This window comes from Tetrapisispora phaffii, chromosome 3 (assembly GCF_000236905.1).
Source record: "Tetrapisispora phaffii CBS 4417 chromosome 3, complete genome".
In the NCBI taxonomy this organism is placed as follows: Eukaryota; Fungi; Ascomycota; class Saccharomycetes; order Saccharomycetales; family Saccharomycetaceae; genus Tetrapisispora; species Tetrapisispora phaffii.
The window spans coordinates 299,992-319,849 of NC_016522.1; the positions used below are offsets into that span (position 1 = coordinate 299,992).

The following is a 19,858-nucleotide window of genomic DNA, read 5'->3' on the forward strand; positions in this document are numbered from 1 at the left end:
ACAACTAAACAGTAATAGTATATAAAAAACGACTATAAAAGATATCATGATACATTGAGAAGTGTAGTGAAGGAGGAGAATAGGGGGTGTTTATATCGTACTATAGTAATTTACAGAATACAAATAAACAACATATGTATATATAATAGTATGTATCTCCGAATACACATATCACAAGATTGCACTAGCCTCGCGCCTCTAAAGCATTATGTTTTTGACACATTCATTTATTCGGATTTGAGATTTATCGTGTTTCTTCAGGCGGTTGCCAAAACTGGACAAAGACCGCATTTTAGGAAACGTAAAAGTAAAAATATCACGACTCGATCAAGGCTGTGCGTTGAAACAGTGGAGAAACAGTAGTGGTGGTGAAAAGACAGGGAGGATAGAAGTATACACATTAAGAGAAGACGACGATGCAGCTAATGTGAAATAATTGCTTTCGGTCATGCTGTAAGCACCATTAAAATTAAAGGTGTAGTGACTGGGTACGGTTGAAATACCAGGGATGCATGCATCTTAGGAGCATGAGATCATTTGTTTAAGTGCAGGATTGGAGTATTCTATAAATCTAGTAAATTACTTGTGTTAAAAAATTCTTCAGAAAACAGTGTATAGATGTATGACGGATTATTAATTAGACATATTTCATTCGGTGCACTATAATTGGCAGCATATGGATGTACATGGTGTTGTTTGGACCGTCTGAGACACAAAAGAGGGCAACAAAGAGTTGAGTCTCACGGCTATTGTTCAAGAGGAGGAGATAAAACGGCACCCATAAGTACGTAAATACACGCACACACACATATAATATATATGTATTCTAAGATATATTATTTGTGCATGCTACATCAAAATTCCGGTTATACATATATACTTAAATGGTGCGGTTACATGGTAACCTAAAAATCAGAAATTAGAATAGAGAATGGTCGTTACTTTACATCATAGTTATATCATTGGTATGTGATAGATGACGAAAATGAATAATACATATATATATAAGTATATATACATATATATATGACACTTTATGACGGGTTTATGATTTTTCTTTTAAATTAGAACTTGAAAAGCATGCATTACACTATTAAAACAAAGATTTACCTTAAATTGAGTAAAAATACAGTGTCATTTTTTTAAAAATCGACTAGTGGAGCAGGAACATATATATAATAGCATTGTGTAAATCGATACAGCTCATCGTGACGTAAAGAGAGGCAAACGAAAAAAAGAAAAAAGCAGAAGCAAAATTCTTGAATTTAACAGTCAACGTTTGAGAACATTTTGCCCATAACAACAAGTAGAACAAAGAAGTTGGTCTTAAATAAGAAAAAAAGAAATTGAAAACACACAGACGCACACATTTCGGAAGAATACGTTCCACATACAACAAAAACTATAGTTGGTGAATCTGTACGAACAATTCTCGGACACGCAACCATACAAGACACCCAAATATAAGAGACTGAGAAGTACAAAGATTACGCAACTTATACTCATATTAGTCCTTTTTACCGTAAACTAAAGTGGTTACAGTAACAGTTTTAATTTTAAATTTTTCACTTTTTCTTACTTTTTTTAGAATTTGTTTTGCTCATTATCATTGGCAGGGCGTTTTCATAGATAGAGAGTATTGAAAAATCATAGCAACAGAAATAATTCAAAGTAATTCCAAAAAGGGAAATTATATCGGTTACAATGAAAGCCACCGTAGAAGAGAATATCGGTTACTCAAATTCAACTAGAGCATATGATGAACAATTAATTAATAATTATCCAAAAATGAAAAATCCTAACTTTAAAGATAATGATAATAATTCATTTTTTTATAGAATGAATAATATTGGTAATTTTAATGGTAATATCAATAACAATATTATTGATACCGATAATAGAAAAAATTTGGGCTCATTTACAACAGCAAATCACAAGTTAAAATCAAAAAGAGAACCTAGTTGTGGAGAAACAGATAACACTAATACAACAATAAATAATAATAGTACAAATACAACTGCGAATACTAATACTAATTCATATTCAGATATAAATCGTTTGAGAATGCCAAAAAGTAAATCATCTAATAAAAGTAAGATTGATAATAATATACCAAGCACGAATGAAATAATGGACGACCATTTAATGATGAATAATGGTGATGACTACACGGAGTCAAAGAGTGCCATGGATGATAATAAAATCGGTAGCAGTAACAAACATATCAATATTAACAACGCTAACGTCAACGCCATGACAAATAAACAAATCCTATTTAATAATTCAGTCTATTCTAATCGTCATACTATTAACGATCTTTCAATACAGGAAGCATTATCCCCATTTTTTCAACCTTTTGGTGTTGACGTCAGTCATTTACCGATGACTAATCCGCCTATATTTCAGACGTCATCGATGATGTATGATGACCCTGGTAGAAGGAGAAGAATTTCCATTTCGAATGGTCAAATTAGTCAGTTGGGTGAAGATTTAGAAACATTGGATAATCTTTATGATTCTCAACCACCTCCTATGCCACATAAGTTTGATATGCATAATAGACAACAGGTCCAATTAGATCATCAGCCAATCCCACAACAGTTACAAGAACAAATGCAACAGCAGTTGCAACAGCAGTTGCTGCAACAAAACTACCCTGTTAATATGATACCACAGGGACAATACCCGCACCAATTTCAAGATTTTCCAAATAATAGAAATAATTTTGAGAATAATAACAATACAAATACCAATAATAATGACATTCCTAATGGTTCAAATGGTTCGCATAGTTCAGCTGACTCCAACGCCTCACAGTTTAATTCGATTAAAAGATCAGACTCTGGGACTTCTCCATTAACAACCGCAGAAGAAAATAACATGCCAAGAGATATTTATTATAAAAACATTAAAGTAAACTCCACTAATGAAAATAGAAAAGATTATTCTGGAAATGATCTTGGTTTACAAAAACCAATTAATGACGGCCAGAACGTTCTTGCAAATAAGAACTACACCACACATATAAAGAGGGGGGAACAAGATTTCGAAGTACCTGATGAACAAATGAAAGTATCACTTTCACAACAATACCAAATACAGCACCAGCAAATGGAACAACTAGCATTATCAAATCAACAACAACATCATCAACAACAACAACAACAAATGCCTATGCAGGTGCCTCCTTCTCTTAATATGGGCGCGAAACAACAAATGTACATGTCAAATCACGACAATGATATGCATATGAACTACCACCAAGGTCAATTAAAGAACTCTAGTCAGTTAGACAGTATGTCTCCAGGTACAGCGTCTTGGAAAAGGACAAGATTGTTGGAAAGGAATAGAATAGCAGCTTCAAAGTGTAGGCAAAGAAAAAAATTTGCTCAACTTCAATTACAAAAAGATTATGATGAAATCCGAAACGAAAATCGTGTTATGAAAAGGAAATTAGAATATTATGAGAAATTAGTTTCAAAATTCAAAAAATTTTCTGAAGCACATTTAAGAAAATGTGATTCTAATAAAGAATCTTTAAAGATTATTGAAGAGATGTTAATGATAGATTCAGGTATTGCTGAAGTTAATGAAACAGGTATAGTGGTAAAAATAGAAAAATAAACGTTAGATTGATAGACTAATCTCTTTTTAGAATGAGAAAATATACTTAATTGCATACAAAAAGTAATTTAAGACCTGAAGATAATGTAATATGTCAGTATATATAAAATTGTACTTAATGTATATTAGTTTTAATCTTAATTTTTGCGTACGTAGCCTACAAGATAGACATGAACTAGAATGTCGGTACCATTCACTAAATATGTATATATATATTCCATCTATCACGGGAAAAGCAAAATGCCGATGTTGATAATTTTTAATCTTCAAAATATAAAAGGGAGATAGCCGCCGAAGGTAAACATAATATATATATATTTAGAATATACAACCAGGAAGAGTTATTTCAATATGAACTTCAACAAAGAGAAAGATCTGATTATTGTATGACATATTGTTTTATTGTATTTGTATGGTTATAGTTTCATTTACTAACAATTAAATTGCAAAACTTCCAAGTGTTGATTTTATGGTAATAGGGGTTGGCAATAATAAAAAATAGAAGACCAGAACTCTGGAAACAGGTTCAAAACTTTAGGAAACAGAAAATAAATTCTTTGCTAATTGATGGGTATAACGTTTATCACCAATATGATACCAGGGAAAGTTTGAGAGATTCCCTTGATCTACCTCCATTAGAATATTTAAAAAAGACTTCGATGTTTTGTGAATTAGAGCCAATACATCATTATTTAAGTTACAAGACACATTCGAAGTTATCGAATGAACTTAAAACAATAAATTCCTTTAGTGAAGGTTTAAACCACAATGACATTATAAGATGGATATTGCCCCTTTATAAATCGTTTCTGTGCTGTTTATGTTATTCGCAATCAAGTTCAAATGAATATGAGCAAATTGAGAGGATATTAGAATGTGTTCAACTTATGATGATCTCATATTGTTCCAAAATTGAGAATTTTACAAACTTTAGGTTTATCATTGAGACTCTTTTTTATAAGCTATTATCGTTTGAAATTTCTCAAAATTTGAAAACAGATGAGTTAAAAGGTCTTAAACTGACACTTTACACTTTTCTGAAAAAACAAGGTAAGCTAAATGACAGTTTTGGAAAAAATTTGTATTTTAAATTTCATTTATCTACCATAGTAAAAACCATTAATTTATTGTTAACCAATTGCAAGAAATCTTTAATTAAGCTACAAGAGGAACAAATCAACATGATCGTAACTAATGTTCGTAAGATTGTTGAAACATTAACATCATTGTTAAGTTTATTCAATGAAATTAAGCCAAGAAAACCAAACCTCAAACAAGCTTCTAAGTATGCATATTGCACAATGTATAAAAATCGAAATATGGTGATTTCAAGAAGACATTATCGTAGATTTGAGAATGTTTTTCTCTCCCTAAAAATGACTGTAAAGGAACAAATTCAATTTCTCAAATATTTATGTTGTGAAATGGTATCATCACTATCAAGACTTAATTGGAAAATCATTAATATATATTTGACAGAGGAACATCGAAATAAATTATTAAGGACAAAATACGAAATTTTGGCATTGGCTCTGATGGCACAAGATCCAGATATGATAGTAAAAATTAGAACTGAAAAATACATAGTATTAGACTAGTTGGATTATTATCCAGCTACAGTGACAGATAAAGATAAAAATTGTTCTGAATACAGTGACATTTTTACGTTGCAACTTTACTTTCCTTAAATTTAATTTCGTTCAAACCGGAAGCCGATATAAAAATTCACTATACGAAATTAAAAGAGTTTAAAACATGCAATGTCGATTTGCAGGTAGAGATCAAAGCAGTAAGGAAATACTGCGTAAATATTACAATGTTAACATTCTAGGTAGAGAAAATCTCGGGTTCTCTTTTGTTAATTGTAATCATATATATTGATTGAGAGAGCATTATATATATAAAGGTATTTTTATTTTGCCTAAGGTTAATATAATTAAAAAACCGTTAATAATTACTTAAGATAAGCTGCTTACTTTTTTCAGTCTGAAGTTTATAATAACTTGATTATTTAAACCTAAGTAAACGAATTACCCAAACAATTTAAGATGCTATCAGTCAAGGACGTTATTGATTTTACTACCGCTCGTTTAGCCCAACTACCACCAGGTTATTTACCAAAATGGCTATTGTTCATTTCTGTTGTTTCTGTTTTCAACTCAATTCAAACTTACATTTCTGGCTTAGAATTAACTCGTAGAGTTTATGAAAGACAACCAACACAAACCACTGAATTAAGTGCCAGAACATTTGGTACATGGACCTTCGTTTCCTGTGTCATCAGATTCTATGGTGCTTTTTTCATTAATGAAGAACACATCTTCCAGTTGACTTTTATTTCTTACCTTATTGCCATTACTCATTTCGGTTCAGAATGGTTGATTTTCGGTACTTGCAAGTTCGGTAAGGGTCTATTAGGTCCATTGGTCGTTGCTACTACCTCTTTAACATGGATGTATAATCAAAAGGAGTACTACACAGGTTTACCATGGTAAATATCCCAGCTGAATGTTCTATTAGCCCTTATAAATATAGAAATAGAGAACTATAAATATATAGACATATATGTATTTTTTATGAAATTTTTATGAGATAGAACGAAAACCATTTAAGCTAATGTAATTAATGTTTTTCTAACATATGTCATACTTTATTCAATTAATGAATAGAAAGTTTTCTCTTTAGTGTGCAAATATCCTTATTACAAGATAAATAGATATATAATGATGAAAACATATGATGATGCTTTTTACAAGCAGCTAAAAATTAAAGACTAAATATATGGGAAATATAATAGTGCATCTTGTGTAACTTAATGTTGATGAGTACGAGTTGGATCGTTTAACTTTAAAACATCAACCACAGGACCCAATAATCTTTGGAACGCACTCTTACTTAACGTAGCTAATTTCAAATCTGAAGTTGCAGTGACGGTAGCTTGTCTTGGTAGATCATTAATTAAAGCAACTTCGCCAAAGTAATCGTGACTTTTCAATTGAGCCACTACACCTTCTTTTTCCTTTGTGACAGAAGCGGTACCATTTTCTATAAAGTAAAAATTTTCACCAGTATCACCTTCTCTAATTATAACTTGACCATTAGAGTAGGTTTCGATTTCTAATGCATCAGCAATTTTTGCACGGTTGTAATCTGTTAAAGAACTTAAGATTGGGACACTCTTTAAGAAATCTTCATACATTATTCTCTTCTTGAACGAATGTCCTAGTAAGATTTTTCTGAAAGTCAATCTATCCAAGGCCCATAAAATACAGTCTGAAGTAGCGATCACAGTAGCGGCTCTTGGGCTATTGTACATTAGAGCCAGTTCACCGAAATTTGAGCCGACAGAAGAAGAACCTACTTTTTCATCATTGACGAAGAAATCGACGTTACCTTCTTCAACAACATAGAAATAATCACCATCATCACCTTGTTTAATAATTTCACTACCGTTTGGTACTTTCTTCTCCTCCAATGAGTTGATAACCAACTTTTTTGAGTCGAAGTCCAGAGAATTGAACAGGAAGTTCTTTCCAATTGAGTTTTCTAGTCTTCTCATCTGTTCTGGAGATTTTTCCGAATAATGTTCTGGTTTCCAATCCTGCTCAAAAGAACGAGGTTCGAATGATTCAGCACTTACAGAAGTACGCCTTAATGCATTAAAATTTCTTGGAATTTCGGAGGATATGTGTATGCTATTGTTAATATCTTGCTGGTTGTTGTTGCTGTGATGTGGTTGCTGGATGCTGCTGGGATGAGGTTGCTGGATGCTGTTTCTCTTTGTGGAAGGATCCAACGGAGAATCTGATTTTTTGATGTCATTGCTCTGACATACGCTGAAATCCGATTTGAAAGGATTATCACTCTCTGAATCAGCGTCGCCGCCTTGTCTTTGGCCCTTAGTGGATGCAGTGCCTACGACAGTTGATCTATTCACTATTGAGTTTCTCTGGTTGCTTATTACACTTGTTGATCTGCTTTGAGAAGCGGCGAAAGGGGACTTGAATATGGAGTTTCTTGTCTCGTCGTGTTCCTCGTCATAAGTGTTTCGTAAGAAGAGTTTTCTTTCGTTGGCTAATTTTTCATTGAAATAGTTGAAACCGAATTGTAGCAAGTCGCCTTTTGGGTTGTTCGATAGAATGAATTCCTTGAATTCATTCAAGAAATGTTCCTGTTCTTTTGAGAATGGCATTACTTAAAACTAAAATATTGGTAGATGGAGAGATGGAGGAGGGGCGGGAAGGGGTGCTCGTGTAGAGAGGGAGAGTATAGTGGGTATGGAAGTGTGCTCTCGTATTCGGAAGAAAAGATCTAATTGATTGTAACGAAAGCGTGAATGCGATTATAAACCGATGATTCTATACATGTATGTGCATATAAATATAAGCGTTTAGAAAATATCCTTAATACACTCATATATATATATATAAAAATGTAATATTGTACGTATGCGATAAAATAAAGAATTAAATTGTTCCACATATGCAGAAGACAAAAACCCATAATTGCGTCCTTGCAAGTGTGTGTGTGTGTGACAATTAGTAATTTTGAGAGAGTTCACAACAAAAGAGCGGTCGCATCAACGGGGGGAGCGGAGCCAGCGATGGGAGAAAGAGAGGACGCTGAACCCGTGATTTAGGAAAGGCATCGTCATGTGTTGGAGGGGCCGGTCGTGGGCGACGGGGTGTCTGGATGCGGTAATTAAAAAAAACGGTGCCGTTATTTGGAAAGGCGAAAAACGGCACGGGCTTGTCCGCGGCATCCTCTTGGCTGGAGGGCGTAAGCAGAGAAAGCTAAGGCGAGCGTGTGGGCCCCTTCCCCCTCTGAAAGGTGTGCATTGTTGTGGCCCCACTACACCACGCCGCAGCAGTCTCTGCGTTGAGGCACGACCCAGAGACAGCAGTGGAGAACAGCACTCACCGACATTTAAACGCACAGGTGTGTTCTGGGTAATCTTTAATTAGTGTGTGTGCATCTCCCCGGAAGAAACAACGGGTGCGCCTGGCTCTCCGCCATCGCCGTGTCACCGTCGGGCCGCCAGCAGGAAGAGCAGCCGCAGAAGCACAAAAAGATGCTAAGGCGCTGTGTTGTGCTATTCAGATTGTTCCGGGGGCGCCCAGTGTGTCCACTTGTCAGAGGGGAGAGAAGAGCGGGGGCGTGGAGTGAGTGACAAATGCTTGTCAGCAGCCTGAAGGACGCCCGCGAGGGAACACAACGCATTCACGAGAAAGTGGAGCCGGGCGGGCGGAAACGGATTGCATGGACGGTAATACGCGGTTGGTTACCCTCTTGTTTAATAATGATGATCCGGGTAATGCTTTATTTACCCGATGTTCTAAATTACTATCACGTGGTTGTTCTAGTTTTTTTCATTTTATGTTAGTCATTTTTAACGGCATATTTTGTTGTTTTTTTCTTTTCTCATTGTGCGGGCAAACATGAAGAGAATAACTGCAATTAGTAGTAGTAGTAGTGAGTAGGAGTCCGCCATATACATATATGGCTATTATAGGATACGCGCGGTGTCTTGACCTGAACAAAATACCACCACTCTAAAGTTCTTCAATATCAAAATATTGCTGCAGGTAATAAACAAATATAAATATATGTATATATAAAGTGATTGTTCTTTGTAGTCGTCTGAATAAGAGATATCACAGACGCACCATTCGCATACAACAAACTCATACATAGACTAAACTCCTGGCGCAATGGCTGAACAAGAGTCTGCTACAACACCTATGTCAAAAGCTGATTCTGTGGAAAATATGACCAGTATCAATTTGGATACTGCGACTGCAGTTCAATCGCAAGCTTCTACAGAAGAGAAGAAGATGGACTATGATAATGAGGCACAAAAACTAGAGGATAAAGCCTTAGTCTTTTTGATTAAACAATCTCGTCCAGTCATGATACCAGACTTTGCAAAATGGTTTGATATCAACAAGATTCATGAGATTGAAAAAAAATCCTTACCTGAATTCTTTAACGAAACTTCAAGGTTCAAAACTGAAAAAGCTTATAAAGACACTAGAAATTTCATCATTAACACATATAGGCTCTCTCCGTTTGAATATTTAACAATGACTTCAGTCAGAAGAAATATTGCAATGGATATTTCTTCAATTTATAAGATTTTTAAATTCGTTGAAAAATGGGGGCTCATTAACTATAGAATAGATCCAAGATCAAAATCGTCGATAATGGGACCAAGCTTTACAGGTCATTTCAAAGTTCTATTGGATACACCAGATGGATTGAAACCTCACGTTCCTATGGCATCGGAAGTTTCGAAGAAAAGAACAAGAGATGACATAGAATATCTGGACTCATTGACAAACAATAATCTAGCAATTAGGAAAAACATTTATGATGAATTACAAGATTTCAATTCATTCAAGTCGGCAGATAAATCTTCCACTCAAATACATAGAACATTCATTTGTCATGTTTGCAGCAATGACTCTATCGACGTTTATTACCATAACTTACGTTTAAGAGAAGCAAACCTTTGCGTGAACTGTTATGAAATAAATCATTTCACAGATAACTTCAATAAAGAAGATTATGTGAAACTAGATATCAACGCACAGCCTGATACGAATTGGTCTGATCAAGAGGTGGTTCTTCTATTGGAAGGTTTAGAGATGTATGAAAACGATTGGGACAAGATAATTAAACACATTGCAAATAATAAAACAATTGAACAATGTATCGAGAAGTATATAAGCTTACCAATAGATGATAAAGATTTAAAAGAATTTGTTAGAAGAATGAAAGCAAAACAAATAGCACAAAATGAAAAATTAGATACAAAAAAAACTCCTTTAGATGATGAAAAACTAAGATTAATTACAAAGACAATTAATTCACTGAAATTATCTCTTGAGAAGAACATAGATGAAAAATCAGCTAGGGACGACGAAAAGACAAACGAATTGATTAAAGAATCACAACCTGTGATTGAAGAATTGAAAAATACAGCGTTATCTAAAATAGATACAGAATTCAAAAAATTATACGAATTAGAAAGAAAATTGAAAATGTCATTAGATTCATATACAAAAGAACATGAAAATCTAACAAACGATAGAATGATGTTATCGAAACAAATACTATCAATTAATAAAGAATTGTCAAATTCCAATGTAGAGAAAAAAATAATATTGACTAGTTCCAGTTCCAATGGCATTCAAATTAAATTGTTAAATAAACAAAATGAAATAAATGAAAATAAACAAAAGCTAGAAAAGCTGAAAGCCACGGAAATCGAATCAATATCACATTCAGATATAAAAAAGTATGCAGTTGTATCATTATAATTAATAAATATTTATAATCTTAATTTAAGGTACAAAATAGACATGAGTGCCAGATTATTCATTCGTGTATTCTCTAATAAGTTTAATTCTTAGACTAATAAACTCAACAGTGATACAATTAATAATCAGTGTAAGCATTCGTGTGACATACACGTAGCTCAGCATATATTAGTTTATATAACCGACATATGTAACCAAGAATATATGTTTCTTACCTCATTAGTACAAATACTCTTTTTTTCGCTTACGAAAATTTCTTCGTATATTTATTTATTTTACGATGAGCTTTGAAAACATTTATAAGACAAAAACTTCATTTTGAATGGTTCATTGAATATACTTACATAAGATGTTCAATTTATATTTAACCTAATCTACTGATATAGAAAAAATAATACAGCCCTGTACGTATTAACTATTTAGAATGTCGTTGTGCAAATTATTGGCTGCTATAGCTACAATTGGCTTTACAGTTGCACATTCTGACTCAAACGTTGAGAATGTTAATGGTTCTACTAATATCACTCTTTTAAAAGAAATAAATCATAAACATGTACATTCTCATGATCATATTCAAGGAACTTTTAATGGTTTAGGTTTATTTGGTGTAAATATCGTGAAACACATTGAAGAATATATATTTAGATATAGTACACGCTGTAATGCTTTGCTTGCCACATTCTTTCTACAAATTGCGCCATTTATTATTTTGGGAGTAATTCCAACATTCAGAAATATGAAAGAAGATAGCTTACTTCTTCATATATCATCTTCATTTGCGGTTGGTACTCTGTTTGGTGACCTATTTTTACATTTGATTCCAGAAACTTTGAGCGAAACTAATGATGAAACAAAAATGCAATCGAGTATGCTGGCTATATTTGTAGGATTTATGATGTTCTTTTTCCTTGATAAAATTATAAGAATAATAACTTTTGATCCAAATAACCCAGAAGAAAGCAAAAATGACTCCCATTCCCATTCTCATTCATCATCCTCATTGGAACCTGAATTAATCAATACACAATCTTCTGCAACTTCGACCGGTTTAAAAGAGAATGATGATTCAAAAATCATTAATAGAAAAGTATCACAAAAGAAACGAACAACTGATGATCAAATTGTTGAAAAGAATGATACAAAAATCAATTCCAAGAAAAATAATGTCACTGTATTTTTAAATGTGTTCTCAGGATTTGTTCATAATATTACAGATGGTATCGCACTATCATCAGCATTCTATAGTTCAAAACACACTGGTGTTGTTACTACGATTGCAGTTTTATTCCATGAATTCCCACATGAATTAGGTGATTTTGCAATTCTGATGTCTAATGGACTAACATTTGTTCAGGCAATTAAATCGCAGATATTTACTTCCATCGGAGCAATTACAGGAGCTGTGATTGGATGTGCAATAAATGAATTATCGAAGTCAAACTCTTCAGGACCTGACAACGCTTTGCATAATGATAATAATACCATTTTTGATGACATGATGCCAATTACTACAGGTTGGTTCTTATACATTGCTACTGTTGGTACGATTCCAAGTTTAGTAGTTATTTCAAGGGAGACTCAATTCCAAGAATTGAAAATGTTTTTCCTTCAATTAGCTTGTATATCTGTGGGATTCTACTTGATGTCACAAATTTCATAATTGTTATTTTTATCTGGTAACAGAATACCGTTAAGTAGATTCGTTTATAAAACCATTTCAATAGACATTATAGAATAATATATTTAAATTCAATTGAATAGTATAAAAAAATTTAAAATTGGGTTTTAAAGGAAGTTTGTATGTTTATGCAACGAGTCTTTGTCACATTAATCTCACTTTATATGATAAATGCCTTTGTATTCTTAGCTTTCAATGGCGCTTAACGTATTCTAAAAATTGACCGTTGAGATCAAATGCACATATAAATCTGGGAGATATAAAATATAAGTAAAACTATTTATTTTTTATATTTGTATAAACATAATAAAACTACTATAAAATTAACAATACACAAAACTATTCATTGAACCGTTGCATTAACTTTTTGATAACTGATAAATAATTTAAGGAAGGAAAGTATTAAAGTAATAGTTACAGATGATCACCATTGTGGATTCGAAGTTTATTGAATTTGCTATCCCTCATCCACTGATCGAAAAGGAAATTAACTTTACTATAGAAGACATAATAATTACCGGTGATTTTGACAACTGGACAGCGAAGGATTATCATCTAAGGCTAGACGACAAAGGTTATTACAGAGTTCGCATTCCTGTTGCTGAATCAAAAAAAGATACCATCTTTAAATTTCAAATAAACGGATATATTTGGACAACATTTGAGTTCTTTAATATTACTCATGATTTCGAGGGTCACACAAATAATATAATACAATGTGGTGACTGTAAAAACCTAGATAAAAATGGTAAGTTGACGCGTACAAGACTAAACGACTCCATTCGATTTAATGAAGTAACAGACTATATGGCAATCACCAATTCAGCTAATTATAATAAAAATATTAGCAACGGATTAGAAACGTCTGAGAACTCGGATGCATATATCAATATTTCTTCAACTAGTGAATTGAGTAGTATCGAGGATATAAATTTGGATTTTCAAGAATATGATGAAGAAAATATTGACAGTACTTTAGTTTTGGACAATAACATTCCACCTTCAAATATAAACGTCTTTCCAAATAACTATGAGACGTTATATTTTAATACCGAAAATAAATTTAACTTTGATATGATAACCAAACGAGTAAGAACATTATTTAAATGAGCAGGTAACAGTCCGGGAGATGATTTGCTATTGAAACAGGATGGCTAATAAAAAAACAAGTGAATACCGTAATATTAATGATAAAATGTAGGGGAAAGGTTGTGTAATACAATAAACGTTACGATAAACTACAATGAACAATTTTGATAAAAAAGTGTAAGTCAAGTAATGCGTTTATTGGCGTTATTATCTACAACAAAACAATTTCCTGCTTCAGTAATTCCTATAGATGTTTATAAACAGAATTAGTATTAGTTAATATTTACCAACATAAAAAATAATACATAAATAATAAAGTATAATGAATATTTTATAAATCATTAAATTATTTACTGTCATGTTAATAATTTAATTAGAGACGTCGACACGCGTCAATCTCATCACGCATTCTTTATCATTGAAGGGCCGCTTCAGAAAAAAGTGGTGATCTTTACGCGTAAGAACATAAAATAATAAGAATGATAAGAATAATAATCACAGTGTAAACATTTATATTTAAAAACCAAATATCTACATTTGATGAATTGTATTCACACTTAGTTCAATGAAAAACGTAGTGAGATTAAAATTGTTTTTTCATTAAGATATTCCTGTGTATACTCCTTCTAAAACCAATTAAAGTCACTATAAACAATGTCGACCTTACGTAGATCTACAAGGACCAGATCTAAGCCAAGTACCATAACTGATTTAGGGAGTGACGATGATTCTTCAAATGAATCGGGTGTTTTAAGTACAGTTCAACAGGATGATAGAACAGTGATGACAGATCTATCTGATGAAGAATCTAGCTCAGATGTAGATAACAATGATGATGATGATTATGAAGATCCATCAACTGCTAAAAAAAGTAAGAAAAGAAAGGCACCTGTAAGGACTAAAACTTCTCGTTCAAACATTAGACCTGTCAAGAAAGCTAAAAAACAAGCAGAAACAAACTTAACTGTCAATAAACCTCCTTCTAATACAGGGACAAGAAAGGAACAAGAGGAGTATTTAGAAGTTATTAAAGATTTTGAACCAACCGAATTATTTGATATTTTGGCTAATGATGAAAATGTATCAATCGAAGAGATTATAAGAAACTATTTGGATGGTTACATAGAGAACAGAGCTACATTTATCGCAGAATTTATAAATTTTCTTTTATGTTGTTGTGGTGCTGTAGTTCGTGTTGAAGAACACGATGTCAGTAATAATGAAACTGCGAACGAAACAATTTCTGAATTACAAATGATGTTTCAACAGCAAAAAATTCATGAAGCATTCTTATTAGTATCCAAAAATAATAAAAGAAGATCAAAATATAAGCCCTTGTATCAAAACTTCGTTGAATTTATGTCTAAATTAATTCAAATAGCAAATGATATGCAATTACTATTTACAGAGTCTGAAGATAGTGATTCTGAAATTGGACCTAATCAGTTTGTTATTGATCTATTAACTTGGTTATCATCATTAAGTGTATCGAAAATAAGATGTTTAAGACAAATCGCTACATCCTGTCTATATTTATTACAGGACTCATTGACAGAATACATTGTAGAGATTGAAAAGAATTATCTTTCTAAACTGACAAAGCAGTTGACTCAAGAGAAGAAAAGAAAAAGACCAAGTGAGAAAACAATTGAAAGACTAGAAGAGAGTGTAACTGAATTACAGGCTAATCAACAGGTTATTGAAGGGGTGATTGATAATATAATTAAATTGTGTTTTTTGCATAGATTCAAGGATGTTGATGAAAATATTAGAGGTGAATCCGTGTTGCACCTTTCTGTCTGGATAAATAATTATCCAGAATTTTTTTTGAAGGTTACATATTTAAAATATTTTGGTTGGTTATTAAGTGATTCTTCGGTTTACGTTAGACAACAGGTGTTGAAAACTTTACCACAATTGATAGCATCTCAAAATAATAAAACAAATAGTAATTCTTCTATTAGACAATTCTTTGAAAGATTTAAGGAAAAAATTCTAAGTATTGCATTGCATGACGTTGATTTAGAAGTAAGACTTTATTCAATTAATGTCTTTGTAGAGGTAAGTTCGTTGGGGTATCTAGAGGATTTAGAAATTTTACAAATTTCTAGTCTTATATATTACGATGAGGAAGTTAAAGTTCAATCACACGCTAAAAGTTCCAGATTTTTAGCTGCTGTAGCAAAGTTTTTTGGTAGAGTTTTAATAGAAAAGAATAGCGAATTCTCAAGCAATTATGTTCTTGAAGATGAAATTTTTGGACTGAACTCAGAGTCATTAGTGAAAGCTGGAAATTTAGTTGGATTATTAAATAAATCACTATCATACCATTTCCAAAATAATGAGAATCCTTCTTCAAAATTAAAATTGAAAAAGTTATTCCAAGCTGCTGAATTTCTGCACCCATATTTTGGTACATTAATTGAAGATATCTGTAAATTACTGACATATAAAGATGACATTTCTTATGATTTCTTGAATATTGAAGATGAAGAAGAGGATACCATAATAAAAAAGGAATTTATTTTACCGGTTGATACCAAGTCAATTGTTTTATATTCAACAACGTTAAACGGATTATGCCATGGTGTTTCTGTACAACAGGGCCAAGCAAAATTTAGAGTTGCAGAAGAAGTATTACCTTTTTTTGAAACTTTGTTATCTCAATTACCAATACATATTGCAGATATTCTGATTCCTTTGCTATCTATATTTAATTTATTCAAATTTGAAGAATGGATACATAGTGGATGTGAGAAGAATATGTCAAATATTCTATCTAAGGTAATGAGAACTTTTAATGAGATGGATATCTCTTTGAAACACGATGATTTAGTGACCAAGTGGTTTGCTAAAACATTTGAACTCGTGAAGGAAATGGATATAACAAATTTAAATGATATTTTGATAAATGAAGTCTCAAGCCTAATGCTGCATTTGCAAAAATTTCTAACAGATAAACTTGATCCATCAGATTATGATTCTGATTTTAATGAATTAACAACCATTTTGTATGAAACATATTTAAATAAGTTAGTTCTTCTAGGGAGAAGCTATTCTATTGAACTTGATTCTGACTTCTTAAAATTATTTATGGAAAATTTCATATCAAGGCTCCCAATTATATTTGAATATTTGAATCAAGAAACCATTTCCGTTATCAATTTCAAGTTTTTAACCCAATTTGTTACTTGGAATTTACAAACTTGGACAGATACCATTAAGAATTCATTATCTACTTCCCATAATACAGTTGGTGTACCAAAAGATAAAATCATGATGATCGCATCGATAATAGAAAGATTAAATACTATTTTAGTATCATCTGGACATACTAGAAGTGGTGAAATTGAAGAATCTGTGAAGAAATTCTTATTGCACTGGAATATTTGTAATGCCTTGGCAGATATTGTTTCAACTTTAAAAGTTTTTGAATATAGTTTACCAGACAATTTGAAACTTTGGAAAGAAGCCTTTGAAGATAATTTTCCATATTTCTTACAAGAAGGTGCAAGTAAATGCTTTACTGATGTGTATATATTTTTGGAAAGTATTACAGCTAAATCCCTCGATATATATATTGATAGGTTGGCTGGAGAAGATATCAATATAAATGAAGTTTCACTAGAAAATGTTATTTCACTTCCTGAAAGTGAATTTTTACTATTCACAATTAAATTAAAGGGTTTAATAAAATTGAAATTGATTTCGAATCAAGTTGAAGAAAGGTTGCAAATAAATAAAGAAAAATTCGGCTCTCTATATGAAAAGATCGTTGATAATTCTATATTTGAAAGAGACCAACAAAATGATATTATTCATGAGGAAAATGCAACTCATCAAACAAAGGCAACTCTAGTATCTTCTTCATCTGCGGGAGATGAATTTGATCCAATCGAAAATCCAACTCAAGAAGAAGAAGTCGCAAATGCTATTGTAACGAATACTAATGATGATGATATTGCAGATGATGTCGATGATATCTCCATGATGGATAATGATCATATTGAAACTTCTGAAATATAACGTTAATCAGGTCAATTCTGCAATTTATCATGAAAACGAGGTTTTATTGGATTTCTCTACACCAATTGAGTATTAACTTTCATTAAAATAAATTTAATTGCTATATAATTATTAATGTTAATACACATTTCTTTAGTTTATAAAAATACTAGGTTCCAATTGTTATTTACAAGAATATATAAATGTTATTATACTCTTATATTTTATAGTTATTAATTACCAGCTATTTTGTTCGCCTAGAGTTTCAATTTCGGTGCTTGATAAAATTAACTAGAGAAAGATGTATATATCTAAATATAAGTTACAAACTTTTTAATAAAAGGCCAGCTACTTTAAAATCACCACAGAGCGTACCTTAACGTTTCCAATCTTCAGCACAGTATACTTTTCCTGGTAATATGGGAAGTTTATCAAAAGGTTTAATCGTTGTTTCTTTACTACAACTTTTCCATGCTGGATTTTCTAGCTCCGAATTTCAACAACTACTGAAAACACAACAACTTCATAAATATCTAAATGAAGCAGGCTTACCGTTAGATATTAAATTGGAAGTATTCATGGGATTGATAATATTTGTTATAGGGATATTTTTATCATTTGAAAAGCTTCAATTCCAACCAATTGAATTAACAAGACCAACAGTGATTACAGGTGAATATTTATCTGATATACGTTATAGAAAGGCCACTAATGTTGAGAATTTAACAGGGTCAAATCTAGAGGGTCAAATCATATATACATCCAACTTGACTGACGTACACCAAAAGAGAAAAGAATGTAGAGATTGGATGAATGAAAATACAGCTAAATAACTAGAACGAAAACAAAATCAAAGTAAGGTTGAAAATATATCTATACCTTAAGTTATTTATTAATTATGTAATTTAATATATTATGATACAATGTAAATTTACTCATTTCGTTGATTATAGAATGGATTATATTCGTTATTATGATTTTGATTATTATTTGAATTTTTAGTATCTACTGATCTTTCAGGTATAGAAGGGTAATGTTTTGTGTTATCTATAGGACTTGTCTGGAATAAAGATGCAGTTTGATTTGACATTTCCCCATTCCTTAGTTGTGAAGTTTGTACTTCTTGATTAATCGAGTTAATAGATGAGTCGGCTAAACCATTATAATTATTTTCTGTTGAAGTTCGTAGCAAGTTCTTCCTTTGCGATTGTAATTGCACTTGTAATTTTTCTTCTTCCAGTTCTGCTATCAGCTCAGTGACGTCGTGTTCCTCTAGTTGCAAAGTTGTTGCAGCTTTTCTTAACATTTCTATATAATATCTAAAAGGGGGATGGGACAGAAGGGTGTCTTTAATCGCGATTATCAATAGTTGAATTTATTAAACAGTGTGACTGCTTCTAATCTTTTTACTTTGTTATTTTTCAATGAGTTAATTCTATCTATGTTAAGATTTTTATAAATCAAAAACAATCGTTAAAACAGCAATATGTGTATATATTTGCGTTACCGTCTGATTTAAAGTATATTTTGTTATTAGGCGCCTTCAATCTTTTTTTATGTCAGAAAAGAAGATGTGAGAAATAAGTAAATTACAGAAGAGAGCACAAAATACAAGATCAGAAGACGAACCGTGAATATATCCTAAATATAGTTTAATAATGAGTTGTTTGTATTAGAAAATGAACCTTAAGAATCACTTTGGTATTAAGAAATTTTATGAATTGTTATTTGGTCGCAGGTCTAACGACTTTATCCAGCAACAAATAATAAAGAACAAAACATTAAAACAATTCGTAAAAAGATAGCCTAATAATTGTCAACTATATATATATATATGTATTATTGCACGTGATTAAAATAGATAAGTATATTTGAATACCGAAAGAAACAGAACATACAAATACGGCCTTGTTGGCGCAATCGGTAGCGCGTGTGACTCTTAATCACAAGGTTAGGGGTTCGATCCCCCTACAGGGCTTTTCTTTTTGATTTTCGCATAGTTCCAACAAGCCAAACCAAAACCATACTTGTAACTTTCCAACAAAAATTAATTCCTGATTGTGAGACAAGAGGGTAACGGATAGTATATCTCATCCTCTGTTTTTGTGTTTTATCCGAAGATTGATACCTAATCTATTGA

At 32.0% G+C, this 19,858-nt stretch overlaps 10 protein-coding genes and 1 non-coding gene across 11 annotated transcripts; 9 read left to right on the forward strand and 2 right to left on the reverse strand.

Annotated features, from left to right (window-relative positions):
* Nucleotides 1-1,704: 1,704 nt before the first annotated feature.
* TPHA0C01320 (bZIP transcription factor) lies at nt 1,705-3,624 on the forward strand (the record flags this gene model as incomplete). Its single annotated transcript, XM_003684674.1, has 1 exon — nt 1,705-3,624. One exon carries the CDS (start codon nt 1,705-1,707, stop codon nt 3,622-3,624), a length of 1,920 nt encoding a protein of 639 aa, XP_003684722.1.
* A 351-nt stretch (nt 3,625-3,975) lies between these two features.
* On the forward strand, nt 3,976-5,222 carry TPHA0C01330 (uncharacterized protein; the record flags this gene model as incomplete). Its single annotated transcript, XM_003684675.1, has 2 exons — nt 3,976-4,008; nt 4,104-5,222. The coding sequence occupies 2 exons, from the start codon at nt 3,976-3,978 to the stop codon at nt 5,220-5,222; spliced, it is 1,152 nt and encodes a 383-aa protein (XP_003684723.1).
* A 450-nt stretch (nt 5,223-5,672) lies between these two features.
* Nucleotides 5,673-6,119, forward strand: ERG28 (Erg28p; the record flags this gene model as incomplete). The annotated part of the gene is made up of 1 exon (XM_003684676.1): nt 5,673-6,119. The coding sequence occupies one exon, from the start codon at nt 5,673-5,675 to the stop codon at nt 6,117-6,119; it is 447 nt and encodes a 148-aa protein (XP_003684724.1).
* A 317-nt stretch (nt 6,120-6,436) lies between these two features.
* BCY1 (cAMP-dependent protein kinase regulatory subunit BCY1) lies at nt 6,437-7,816 on the reverse strand (the record flags this gene model as incomplete). Its single annotated transcript, XM_003684677.1, has 1 exon — nt 6,437-7,816. One exon carries the CDS (start codon nt 7,814-7,816, stop codon nt 6,437-6,439), a length of 1,380 nt encoding a protein of 459 aa, XP_003684725.1.
* A 1,519-nt stretch (nt 7,817-9,335) lies between these two features.
* Nucleotides 9,336-10,946, forward strand: TPHA0C01360 (uncharacterized protein; the record flags this gene model as incomplete). The annotated part of the gene is made up of 1 exon (XM_003684678.1): nt 9,336-10,946. The coding sequence occupies one exon, from the start codon at nt 9,336-9,338 to the stop codon at nt 10,944-10,946; it is 1,611 nt and encodes a 536-aa protein (XP_003684726.1).
* Nucleotides 10,947-11,370: 424 nt separating this feature from the next.
* On the forward strand, nt 11,371-12,606 carry YKE4 (Zn(2+) transporter YKE4; the record flags this gene model as incomplete). The annotated part of the gene is made up of 1 exon (XM_003684679.1): nt 11,371-12,606. The coding sequence occupies one exon, from the start codon at nt 11,371-11,373 to the stop codon at nt 12,604-12,606; it is 1,236 nt and encodes a 411-aa protein (XP_003684727.1).
* Nucleotides 12,607-13,044: 438 nt separating this feature from the next.
* Nucleotides 13,045-13,734, forward strand: ATG45 (Atg45p; the record flags this gene model as incomplete). The annotated part of the gene is made up of 1 exon (XM_003684680.1): nt 13,045-13,734. One exon carries the CDS (start codon nt 13,045-13,047, stop codon nt 13,732-13,734), a length of 690 nt encoding a protein of 229 aa, XP_003684728.1.
* Nucleotides 13,735-14,367: 633 nt separating this feature from the next.
* Nucleotides 14,368-17,739, forward strand: IRR1 (cohesin subunit IRR1; the record flags this gene model as incomplete). The annotated part of the gene is made up of 1 exon (XM_003684681.1): nt 14,368-17,739. The coding sequence occupies one exon, from the start codon at nt 14,368-14,370 to the stop codon at nt 17,737-17,739; it is 3,372 nt and encodes a 1,123-aa protein (XP_003684729.1).
* A 398-nt stretch (nt 17,740-18,137) lies between these two features.
* EMC5 (Emc5p) lies at nt 18,138-18,551 on the forward strand (the record flags this gene model as incomplete). Its single annotated transcript, XM_003684682.1, has 1 exon — nt 18,138-18,551. The coding sequence occupies one exon, from the start codon at nt 18,138-18,140 to the stop codon at nt 18,549-18,551; it is 414 nt and encodes a 137-aa protein (XP_003684730.1).
* A 98-nt stretch (nt 18,552-18,649) lies between these two features.
* On the reverse strand, nt 18,650-19,024 carry CDC26 (anaphase promoting complex subunit CDC26; the record flags this gene model as incomplete). The annotated part of the gene is made up of 1 exon (XM_003684683.1): nt 18,650-19,024. The coding sequence occupies one exon, from the start codon at nt 19,022-19,024 to the stop codon at nt 18,650-18,652; it is 375 nt and encodes a 124-aa protein (XP_003684731.1).
* Nucleotides 19,025-19,623: 599 nt separating this feature from the next.
* TPHA0Ctrna2K lies at nt 19,624-19,696 on the forward strand. The gene has a single exon. It is a non-coding gene; the product is annotated as a tRNA-Lys (tRNA).
* The last annotated feature ends 162 nt before the right edge of the window (nt 19,697-19,858 follow it).